The sequence below is a fragment of the Podarcis gaigeae genome, assembly GCF_964106915.1.
Source record: "Podarcis gaigeae genome assembly, chromosome: 2".
Taxonomy (NCBI): Eukaryota; Metazoa; Chordata; class Lepidosauria; order Squamata; family Lacertidae; genus Podarcis; species Podarcis gaigeae.
In genome coordinates, this window is record NC_139679.1 from 52554586 (window position 1) to 52567206 (window position 12621).

Consider the following 12621-nt stretch of genomic DNA (forward strand, 5'->3'; position numbering starts at 1 on the left):
GCTTATCAATAAATGTGAGCTGCAGTGGAAGCCTCATAGGATTCTATGATCATAACTTGTCTCGTTCTTTGGGTATGAAAGGATGTGTGAGTTTGTGTGAGGGGGGGATCAAAGCCAGTTTAAGAAGTCAAAAGAGGGCATAAATTTTTGCCCAGCCTACAGCTCAGCCTTCTTCAGAGCATGAGATCAAATAACTGAGCATATTAAGGAATCTTAAGTGGCCTATAACTTTGTTGTTGTCTTTGGAGTAGATGAGAAATTGGTCTGGATCCATGACTTAGCAGGCAATCTTACAAACAAGGCTAATGTGAGGAAGCTCAAAACCTAGATTTGCAATTTTAAGTAGATCCATTCTCTAGCTGTAATCATGCCTCAGTCATGAGGTTCTTGCAGAGCAAAATATGTTGTATGTATGTCTCTTCTGGTGACAGGTCACCAATTCACAGATCTATATAGCATTCTCAAGTCCAATATTTGTTCATAGAATCCATTTGTTTCTTGGTCACGTTGAGTCTACTTCACACAGGCATGTTCATTGCTTGGTATCTAATCCTTTGGTGATTTCCAACCATAAGTGTGATCTGTCATCACTGAGGTTGTTGGGTGATATGAAAGTCCCATCTGTTGTGAATTGTGATCAAACGGCAATCCTGGCTCCTGTTACCTTCTCTCAGGAGGTTAAAAAAAGCAGTGCTACTTTTAAGAGCTCATGTTTGTCCCAAAGAAGGCCACTTTTCCTGTTAACGCAGCCTCACAGCTTAGTGGTTGAGAATAATTGTCCTGAGAGGGAACTGCTGAAAATAATCCTCACCTTTTCCGCTCAGTGCTGTTTACTGCATTGTGTTGCTGTTTTAATAGGTAGTTTGGAGGTGCCAGAGCTGCTTGTTGAAGCTGCAAATAGCCCAAGAACACTATGAGTAATTATATAGGGGGGGTTGGGGTCCAGAAAAGGGTTCCTTTCTCTTCATCCTGTGGTTGTTTTCCTACTATGGCCAAGTCATTCTGTGCTTGGGTCTAGTCAGAGTGGTAGTTGGCCTCAGACAGGAGGTGGGACCTACAGTCCTAAAGCGCATTATTTTCTCAAAGTTATATTTGTTTCTTCCTGGCAACATATTCCAATACACTTCACTGTATTGGGAGCTTTAATTAGTAGTAAGTTGCTCACCTGGAATGCTGAGGGAAGTTGGTTTGGATCTAGCATAGTAGAAAATGCCCTTTTTTCCCTTACAGTGGGCATTCCTTTTATTCCTTACAGTTCTTTTTTCAAGTCTCATGTAAAACTGACTTTCCTAGAAATTGAATTGTTCGGCAAGCTTAGAATCCAATAAACTAAAAGCTGCTACAACCTTGCCAAAATCCTTTGATCCTTTGGCTGTGCCACACGGTGCTGTTCTTTCTGCAAGGCTGCCATCTCTTTCTCTGCTGCAGTTTTCATTGTGGAGTTTCCCGTCTGTTTTCTCCAGTCAAACCAGTCCATTTTGATAAAACTAGCTTTGTTGCCCTCATTTGAGTATTGACTATTTTCACTGCCCTCCAGGATCCCTGTTGCTCAGTTTTCTTTAACCCTTGAAATGGTTGAAGCCCCCTTTAGGTCATTTCAGAAACTTCTGAGGGCTTTGGGCTCTCTGGCTTTTATTACATGAGAGTGCTTTGCTATCTTCAGGAGCCCATAGAACCAAGAAATAGTGTTCCACGGGAAAGCTCTGCTTCAATCAACATGGGTTTTTAAATACTCACTTCAAATTTCCTCTGTGCTGAAGGTGCAAGTGGGAACTAATTATGGAAGTCTTGGCTTTCTAAATGATACCTTTTAAGTGTTGCCTTTAAATCTTTAGATAGTCTACAAGCCAAAGAAAAGTATCAGGGTTCTGGGTCATAAGTCCAGAGCTTGATTGGGATTTGCATGCAGGTCTCTGAGTGACTTACTGTAGAACTGCAAGGTTGCACACTCCCAGTTGCTTTACAGTAGCAACAACTGAGAAACTTTCACCTAGATTAAGTTGCTTTTAAAAAGGTGGGGTCAGGAATGGATTTTTGTGTGAAAGGACATGTGAGCTTGGTTCTGGTACTGATCACAACTTTCTTTTGCCTAAAGCAGTAATGGCCAAAGTTGGCCCTCCACCTGTTTTGGGACTACAATTCCCACCATCCCTGACCACTGGTCCTGTTAGCTAGGGATGATGAGAGTTGTAGTCCCCAAACAGCTGGAGGGCCAAGTTTGGCCATCACTGGCCTAAAGTATAGAGGGGGAAAGAAACTTTTGCAGCTCCCCTTTACCCAGCAAAACATTATTTGTTAAGAGGTGGACAAGTTATAATATAGGAAATGCACCCAAACTATGAAAAGAGATCAAAGGTTTAGAAGAAAAGGTGATTTCTAACTCTCCCACCATCAAGCACCATCTAATTAAATGTTTTCCCCCTTTCCTTTGCTGTTAAGATGGGGGGTCAAACTTAAAAAAGAATTTGCGTGCATGTAGGTTAACCAGATAGTAAATGTGGTGTAAAATAAAACACATAAGAACAAGAATCAGTGTGTGATCAGTTTACTTCGTGTCTTCTGAACAGAAATATTTCATAGGTGAAAGGAACGGCGCTGGAACATGTTAAAAGCAAAAGTGACTTATGGTATATGCAGCCAAGAATAGCATTGCCCTTGAGACTGCAGTCGGGTAGTTTTTTGAGAGAGCAAGTCCCCTTGAACTCAGTGGGATTTACTTCTAAGGAAACATGCATAAAATTGGGCTGTTACTTAGAGTGTATGGGATTAAAGTTCCTCCTTGGTGCATGTGACATTGCACAGAAACAGAAGGGTTTGATGGCCATAAGAAATGGTCCTCTAAGGGAGCATGTTTTGTTGCACCTCCCTCTCTCTCTCTCTCTCTCTCTCTCTCTCTCTCTCTCTCTCTCTGCTCCCTCTTAACATTCGGTTTCGGGTACATTTATCTTTGTGAGTAAACACTGCTGCCCCTTAGTGGCTCTGAATTTATTTGTTTTATTTTTAAGCAAACCACAGATTTCTTAAAGAGTTTATTTTCCCATAGCTTCTTTCTTTGCATGGATAAGCTGAAAACATTTTCTGGGCCTTACAGGTTTTCCTTTTTCGTTTCTTTTCCTTTCCTTTATCTCCTCTGCATCTGCCCTACAAACAGCAGCCAGGATGATGATCTGGAATACAAAGGAAGAGCCATGTGTTAAACTGCAAAGAGCAGCTGAATTCTTGAGGTCTGTGGTCCTTGTAGCCCAAAACCACATCCTCCGGAAGTACAAAGCTTGAGTTCTTGCTGGGCCAGATGGAGTGACCACAGGAAATGACTCCAGATAGTCATCTTTGGCAAAAAGCCATGCAATACCCTAATGTAAGGGGAGAGTTACTTTCCCTTGCAATTAATGTAGATTTCCCCACCACCAGTTGAAATTAAGCTCTCTAGATAGGCTAGCTGTGCTTAATTGGAAATATCCTAATTGCAACATAGATTTGAAAAAAGGCTTTTGAATTACCACCCTCCTTCCTAAACATTTCATCATTTTTTAACAACCAAGTTAAGAGTGAGGTCTTGCAAGTTTATTAGCGTAATCAGATTTTTGCCCCAACAACCGTATACTGTAGCCTAATCCTGCAAAGTTTTGAGTTAGTGGAATTTTTGCCAAAGACTTTGCTCAGGACTCTGCTCTCAAAGTAATTCTTCCTACATCTTATTTTGACTACAATACCCAGTCACTTTCCTTGCATGCCCTGATGTGACTACACTGGCTACCAATTAGTTTCCAATTCAAAGTGCTGGTTTTGGTCTATAAAGTATTGTGCTGTTTGTACCCAAATATCGCAAGGACCACTTCTCACATGAATCAACATGGGCATCTGATACCCATCTCTATGCTCTCCCCTGAGGGAGGATGTGGAGGGTGGTGGCATGAGAATGAGTCTTCTCAGTGGCAGCTCCCAGTTTATGGAATGCTTTCCCCAGAGGACATGCCTGGTGCCATCACATTTTAAGTTTATTAGACATTCATAGGGTGGGGTGTGTGGTATCTTTGGTAAAGTAATTGCTTCTCTAGCTCAGAGCATGTGACAATGGTATCAAGTAAGTATCAAGAAGGATCTATCTGCACCAATCTCAATTGTCACCTGTTTCCATCTCTCCATCACCTAGCCTCTTAAAGCTCACATTGGGCTCTTAAGATGTTGTCATGATCACGAGAAAAGCACATTATAGTCTGTGGCACATGTGGAGACCAAGTGTTTGTCTTGTTCCCTATGACACAGGTGGAGATTTGGCATCTGCAGATCCCATGTTCCTGGAGCAGTATGTGGTGGTGGCAGATTACCAGAAGCAAGAGAGCTCTGAGATTAGCTTGTGTGCTGGCCAAGTGGTGGACATAATTGAGAAGAATGAATCTGGTAAGGAGAGTGCAATGGAAGCTTTAAATTAGATACATGCCTTGAGATTTCAATAAGGCTTTTGACAAAGCCCCTCTTTATAGTCTTGCAGAGAAACTGGTAAAATGTGTACTGGACAAGATAATTGTTAGGTGGATTTGTAGCTGGTTCACTGACTCCTCTGGAGGTGGAGGACTCTCCTTCATTGGAGATTTTTAAGCAGAGGTTGGATGGCCATCTGTCATGTAAAGCTAAAAATGTTAAGGACCCCTAGGCGGTTAAGACCAGTCAAAGGCGACTATGGGGTGTGGCACTCATCTACGCTTTCAGGCCGAGGGAGCCAGCATTTGTCCACAGCTTTCCGGGTCATATGGCCAGCATGACTAAACCACTTCTGGCACAACAGACACCGTGATGGAAGCCAGAGTGCATGGAAACGCTGTTTACCTTCCCGCTGCAGCGGTACCTATTTATCTACTTGCACTGGTGTGATTTCGAACTGCTAAGTTGGCAGAAGCTGGGACAGAGCAACAGAAGCTCACCCCGTCGTGCAGATTTGAACTGCTGACCTTCCGATCAGCAAGCCCAAGAGGCTCAGTGGTTTAGACCACATCACCACCCGCATCCTTCCTTTTACCTTTACCCGTCATATACAATCTAGCTGAGATTCCTGGTTTGCAAGGGGTTGAACTAGATGACCCTCGGGGTCCCAAATCTACAATTCTGTTCCTTGTAGGCTTCAAATGAGATCTGAAGCCCAGTGCCTGTTTTGTGGAGGTGGATGGGACATTTAAGCAGGCTAGCATCTATCTATATAGGAGGGTCATGCATGTATCAGCTTGTGATGACTAACATCTACATGCAATAAATGCCAAGGTTTAAGGGCTTCTATTGCAGCCTCTGATACACAAATCACTCAGCTATATGCTTTAGGTGGTATTGTCCTTGGCAACAAGTTACACAGGCACAAAGCTCCCATTTCAGAGTCACCATATTACATTAATAAAAGGACCATGCCATTCTTAGTTGCCAGTCCAGCTTTTTTGATGGGAAAGTAATGTGCTCACCTTCTTACAATTATCTTAGTTTATTTAGTAACATGACCCATTGTAGAAGGAGCTATGCTTAGAATTAAATTAATGTCTTTCTTTCCCCACCCAAGGAAATAATATATACAATACTTTTGCCTTCCTTATTTAAGTAAAATAAGAAGTCGCCTTGAAAAATAGCTTTGGACTTGCATTTTGACAACAGAGAAACTTCTACTACAGGATTATACTAGTAGGCGATTTGTTTTTTTCAGCACAATGAAGCAAATTACTTGCTGCTCAATTTCTATCCACCAGCCATCCATTGTGAAGCAGTGACACCAATGTTGTTGCTGTTTCAAAGTACACTGTGCTGAATTTTTATGGATAATTTTAAACTTCACATTATTCTCTTATTGAATAGCTTTCTATAAATTACCATCTTGATTTGCTTCGATGTCATATAGAGGTCAAATCATTTCATAGTTATTCCCTGAATACCTTGTGTTACCATTCAGAATAGGGTTTTTTTATGAATTCTGAATTCACATAAAAAGACAAGTGCACAATAAATTGAATTACTGTATTAATTAAGCTGGGTTTATTGTCCGAGCTCAACAACATAAAGAGAATGATAAAGAAATAAAATTATCTATGTGTAAAAGTCAACTCGCAACGTTCTGTCATTCTCCCCAAACATTGTGTTATGCTTAATGCGACTAAGAAAGTCTTAAGGCAGAGCTATGCAAACACAGTCTTGCTTGTTTCTCTGCAGCTTCCATTGGGTTCTGTGGAACATTATGGGCTGCTGTCTAGGACCTAGTTGAGAGGGTTGTTGACTGTTTTACTCTCCAGAATCAGCAGCAGGTTTAGCTGGTGTCTCTTCACCCCTGAAAACAAATGGCTTCCATTTTCATATAACAAAAACTACTACCTGAAGACAATATTGTGGAGGAGGCAAAATAATGCCAATCTCCCCTGCTCCTGACAGGCTAAAGAATATCCCTTCTCCCCTTTCTGAAGGCTCTTCCAGTGCTGATCTACTTTCTAGCAGGTGACATAAAACTTTATAAGCTTATCGGAGACTTTCCAGAAGAACTAAGCTCTTTTTATATAGACCAAGTGATTTAGCGTTTAAGGACATCCTGCCAATTTGATGTAACGCTTGCGACTGGGAAGCAGTATAGGGTATAGCTATGATTATGTCAATGATTTTAAAATATGTGATCATTTTAATAAAAAAATATTCAAACACTGTGTGACCTTCTAAAGATTAAGTGTCTGTAGTGTGGGAGCAGCTGAGATGTGATAACTCTGAGAATGTTTTCTCCCATAGCCTAAAATAAAAGAAGAGCCAATTCCTTGGAGGTTGCTTTTATTTATTTGTGGGTTAGAACATGTATTTTAGTGTAAACACAGAATTCCAGAATCTTACAACAGATGAAAGTACAATTTTATGAAAACATTTCCAAAATAGTAAGTTCTTTTTTAAAAAAAAAATCATTGCTTCGTGAAATAGAACGTTGACAGATTAAAAAGATATTCAGTAACTAGTGGAAAGCCGTGAAGGAGGGAGACAATTGCACTTCACAGTGTAAGGTAATACATTATCTTGGTCCAGCCACTGAGAAAGTGTTCTCCTTCTCTTGTCCCACCCAGCTGTTTCTCCACAGCTGGAATGGATGGAATGGGTTCAGTTCCAAAGCGAGAACTTAATGTGGCTTTTCAGCTAATGCTATTTCCCTTTCCCTTTAGGCTGGTGGTTTGTGAGCACATCAGATGAACAAGGATGGGTCCCAGCTACATGCTTAGAAGTTCAGGATGGAGCCCAGGATGAATTTTCAATGCAACCTGAAGAAGGTGAGAAAATGGCTTAAGAGAAGCTCCCCAATAATTCCTGGGTTTATTATTTGAACTGCTCTAGTCCAGCTAAATTTTTCAGGCTGTTGTCCAGGGAGCAAAAACTCCAGTTTGGTTTGCATTTTAAAAAGTCGTAGCATCTCTCCTCTCTAGCAAGCTCCCATGAAGGCTGAACTGGATATCACTGACAGAGAAGGTGGTGCTAATGAGCTTGCTTGAGCCTTTCCCAGCCTTCAGTATCCAACTTTTCCTCCATCTTTGAGCCACAAGCCACACCAGCCTTTGATATGAAGAGCACACATTCTGAATTAAGACATCTGAATGGGTGCTTTGTTGGGTAATTTTTTTTTTATAACAGCTGCTGTTATCCTATTGCATTGCACCTGAATAATATTTGATACGGCTGTCCACACTGGAAAGTCCCAAGTGGTTTACATGGACTCCACGGTGGTTTCTCTTCCCCTTTCTGCTCAAGTTCACATGCACTTATTTTCAACAATGCGGCAACAGCAGGTGCTCCTGTGACATTTGCTAGGTCCTCCCCATGGTGGCTTCTTGTGATGGAATGAGAAATGCACAGACATCAACAAAACAGGTCTAAAGTGTCAAAAGTGCACAACGCTTTTTGAGGAACTTCTTGAGTTTGTTGTGATTTCTTCGTTCCTTCCTTTTTTAGAAGGTGCAGATACTTCTCATTTTTAATATGACGCCTTTGTTAAGCAAAGCATCCAAGTCTTTCATATGAGCTGTGGAGGGATCAAGGTGCATTGTCAGGTTGTGGAATTGTCTGCTCTATTAAACAAGGCTGATACTTCCAAGGAGTGAAGAGCTGCCTCCTTACACCCTGTTTTGTCCCTCTCCTGCTTCCCCAACATGCTCCTCCCAGTACCATGGAGATACTGGTCTCTTCCCAGGCACGTGGGCCGCCGTCGGACTCTTGGGGACTTGTACACCAGTGGATGGGGTCAAGGTGGATGCTGTGGAGATTGCTTTTATTGACCTCCATTTGTGCTTTGGACATTTGTCTACTTCCCGTTTCTGCATGTGCTGCCCATTGTGGTGTTTGCATGCGTTGTTGCATGTAATATATTACTTGTGTGCATTGCTGGTCATATATGTTAAACCCCCACCCACCCCTCTTTCTCCTGCTTCTGGTACTTACTGTGTCAATGCCTCATGATTTAGGAGTTCTGCTCTTCTGTGCCAGACTAGAGAGGATGTTAAATGCTCCTTTACATTCAACTTGCAAGTGCTAAAAAATGCAAATTGCATTGGGTGGGCTGATAATTACTGGGCTCACAGCTGGCATGGTGAGAGAATTTTTCTCTTTGTTTCCCCTGTTATGGTCTTAAGGAAAATCTCAGAAGCCAGTATTTGTTCTAGGAGACATTTCTCTCCCAAAGCAAATACCACCTTTCAAAAGAAGAATTTCCTCAAGACTGCAAGGATATGTGCGTGCAAAGTTTAAATTCTCCCTCCATAACTGCTGTGAGCCTATAAATTATCTCTCTCTCTCTCTCTCTCTCTCTCACACACACACACACACACACACGTCCGACTGATGCAATTAATAAGCACACACTAGCATGTTAAATATGAAGATACATTTAATGTCTTGTCTGGTTGCCCTTAGTTGACTCAGATATTTGCTTCTTGCACAGTGTTTCTAGCTTATCTTAAATCTAGAAGGAAAACAAAGACTGGCACAGACCTGCTGGATGTAACCGGCCACATCTCAGAGTTTTCGTGCTTTGGCTGTGTTCCTTATAATTCCTGTTGCTTCCTGATGCCATGACATCTGTTTGATGCTCTGCTGATGTGCTTCTGATTTGTCAGGAAGTACAGTGTGGAGCATGTTGGTTGTGTGCTCAGGCACTTGGAACACATTTTATGGCTAAACATTTCAAGTGGACACATACATCCACTGAAGTACCTCATCGTGAAGTTGGCAGTTCAGGGTTATGTTAGTCTAACCAAGTGCTTGTCCACACTTTGCTTGTCCCGTGCCCAGAAAGCATGGGTCTGGGTGGTTTTCTGCTTGCCCCACCACTTCCCCGGGAAAACCTGCACTTTGCAACTGAATGGAAGGAAATATAAGTCCACGAAAAACCTGCTCCGAATCAGCAGTGAAGAGTGGCTTTTCCTGGAGAATGTGGCAACTCAAACTGAAGTGTGGATGAGCTCATATACTGCAGTTCTGTACGTGGAAAGGACTGTGCATGTTGTTTCAGCTCTTCCTGCCAGAGATATCATTAAACTAGCTGTGAAACTGATTCCTGGCTCTGCACGAGGCATTTCTAGAAATGGGGACTGCAGATGAGTATTGAATGCCAATGGCAGTCTTGCTGAGGCAGACTAGCTGGCATCTCTTTGGCAGCTGTGCATAGGGAAAGCAGGCCACAAAAGCATTGTTTGTTATTTGTCAGTAATGCAGGTGGTGTGTGTGTGCTTGGATTTCTTGCTTCTCTTTCTGTAGAATTGTTGTGATTATGTTTTTAGTGATACCAAGTTCTTCCGCCTAGTCTTAGCTAGCTGTTACTTCCTTTTCCTCTGGATCGTCACTGGAAATTGGTTACAAGCCTTATGGCTCTGGTGTTGGCATAATGCGCATTCCCCCATAACTTTACCCACAGTCTGGTACTAGGGAGGATGGAAGGCAGTGGCAGCTAACCTGGAGTTATTGCAGGAGCTGTGAAATAGCTGCTTATTGGAGTGGTGTGGTTCCTTGAGTGCTATAACTTGGAAGGAGCATGGTCTCTTTAATTGCACAGGAGAAGCTATCTGTGAGTCTCTGGTGTTACAGTGCTCATGTGAGTGGAGCACTCAAATGAACACTTGTGCACCCAGATAAAGCTGCTGAAACAACATTGGAACTGATGCTTAAGGTGTTTAGCATTGGGCACTTAGGGCTAATGGAAAAGCAGATTATTTTTAGAACAGGCCTGTGCAACACCCCACCCCTGACAAGCCTGGCGTACGCAGTCCACCTCATTTCCACTGACCACCTATTACAGCTGCCTGTCTTCAATTGGAAAAACAGAGAGGTTGTCACGCACCAGGCAGGGGCTGATAGGGTGTATTAGACTTGCAGGAGGGTATTACAAGTTATGCGACTAGATTTTTGGAAGCTTGTGTCAGGTGGATAGGCTCTCGACCCCGATGTGTGATGCACCCGATTGCCAACCTTCCCATGCCGTGTAATTCAGTTCAGAGTGCTAGACTTAAATAAAGTTTCAAGAGTTTTCAAAACAGGGACTTCTAACAAGCTTTGTTTTCTTCTCTTCTATTTTGCTCCCAACAGAGGAGAAGTATATGGTCATTTACCCCTACACTGCTCGGGACCAAGATGAAATGAACCTGGACAAAGGGGCTGTTGTGGAGGTGATCCAGAAAAACCTGGAAGGATGGTGGAAGATCAGGTACCTTTCATTTGGGGTTAATGAAGAAGAATCAATGGGAGGCAGGCATGCCCGAATATAAGGGACAAGCTACTTTTATTTATTTATTACTGCAGTCTTGTGTACTAAAACCCAATGATGTTTATCTCTGTCTCTTGCAAAGCACCCTTAGGAGATGGTAGCTTCCATCCAGGAAGGGACAGAAGGAAAGATCAGGTTAAGACACACAAAGCTCCAACAATGACTGATGTAGAGGAATGCATTTTGTGGCATTCTGCTCTGTTTCTAGGAGATAAAAACTAGACAACACAAGCTCTTGGAGGAAGAAGAGTGGACACACAGAGGCAATACTTTAATGTTGAAAGGAATTGCTTCTTGCATTATGAACAGATGGCATATTGCCTCGGGACAATGAGATGCCCTGAAAATCTCATTGGCACATTCTGGTATATAAGGTGGTCTCGCCAACACATTTGTGGGGTTCGGAAACATGTGAAGGAAACTATCCAAAAGGTAACAAGGCATGATGTGCCACTGAAGCTACATTTTCATATCACAAAACGGTGGGTGCAAAGAGGTGGGTTCTTTGGCTATTTAAAAAAAAACCCTTTAAAGATGCTGTAATGCATAGGGGGAAAAGGTACTCGAATGGTTGAGTTGGGGGAAGAGGTTGTAGAGAATGCCCTGAACCATGCTCCTTTATTGGCTTAAACTGCATGCTGCTGCAGTTGTCTTTGCAGTTAAGGGCACTTACTTCCTTTTAGTGGTAAAATGTGTTTATCACACAGTCTCTGCTTTAAACCAAACCAACACACACAGCACTGTCACAATGACTGCAGCTGAAAGTGCTGGATTGTGCACAGGTTGGTTCATTAGATGCAAAAAAAGTGTCTTATTTTAGTACCTACTTTTCGTAAGAGACCCATTTCTACACTTCTGACTCCAACATAATGAAACTGCAGACTGATGAGTGAAATCCTCCAGCATCCTTAAATTAAGGGGGGAGGTCTCCCATCTTTCTGTTCTTTTTGCCTGGTATATTTCTTGCTCCTCAATCAAAGCATCTCTCTCAATTGTCCACTCTGTTTGCTGCTGAACAAGTCAACCATCCATCAGATATTTGCATCTGTGTTGCCTAAAGAGGCTGCTGTTTGGTTTTGGTTTGTTTTTCTTTAATAAAAAAAAATTCTGGTTATAGATTTTTGAAGTGTTTAGTACAGCTTTGTTCACCACTTGAGAATCAGCTGTATCCACCAGCCTTGTAACGGGACAGCTAAAATATGGTTCACATTTGCAATAGAAAATGGTTGAAAATGTATGTGTTAATCAGATGGGGCAAAAATACAACACCCTGTTTACAAGGCAACTACAGCCATATTGATCAGGGCCATAACAGAACTCAAGCAGAAATAATGGGCAAACTAAGCACAAAAAAAGAATGTCTTGATGACTATGCTCTAACCCTTGGTTGGTCAACTAGAGGTCTCTTCTGGCTACATTAGTTGTAAGTCTTGACACTGGGCTGACACTGACAAAGTGTGTGTTGAGGTAAAGCAGAAAGCAGGCTTTGATTCCCGTAACCTTCCAATGAACCTGCAGCATTGGCAACCACTACACCAGGAAAAAAGAATGTGTGTTGACATTTTAAACTGAGGAAATTTGCTTCAAAGAATCTCGAGTCTATTAAAGGCGCAGCAGCTGGCGTCATCTGATCCTAGCATCTTTGCCTCTGGCCACTAAGGTGGCATTTCCCTGTGGCTGGCACCAGTCCCTCCTCTCTGGCAGATGTCCTTGGTGGATGTGGTTTCTGAGTCACGGTAAAGGTTTAGGGCTATTGTTTTGTTTTGGGTTTCTCTTCTTTTAATGGTTTTGATGTAAGAAAAGAAGACAAACGGCACACTGGAAAAGTGGCGACCTTTGTATAAGAACTGGAAACACCAAGAGTTAGACTGCTT

At 42.3% G+C, this 12621-nt stretch overlaps 1 protein-coding gene across 3 annotated transcripts in view; it reads left to right on the forward strand.

Annotated features, from left to right (window-relative positions):
• SH3PXD2B (SH3 and PX domains 2B) overlaps nucleotides 1-12621 on the forward strand; it is a 103677-nt gene that overhangs the window by 79383 nt on the left and 11673 nt on the right. For all 3 annotated transcript variants that reach the window (XM_083726134.1, XM_083726132.1, XM_083726133.1), the window contains 3 exons: nucleotides 4267-4401; nucleotides 7164-7268; nucleotides 10570-10687. In XM_083726134.1, the coding sequence (XP_083582260.1) occupies nucleotides 4267-4401; nucleotides 7164-7268; nucleotides 10570-10687 (358 nt within the window). The remainder of the gene's footprint in view (nucleotides 1-4266; nucleotides 4402-7163; nucleotides 7269-10569; nucleotides 10688-12621) is intronic.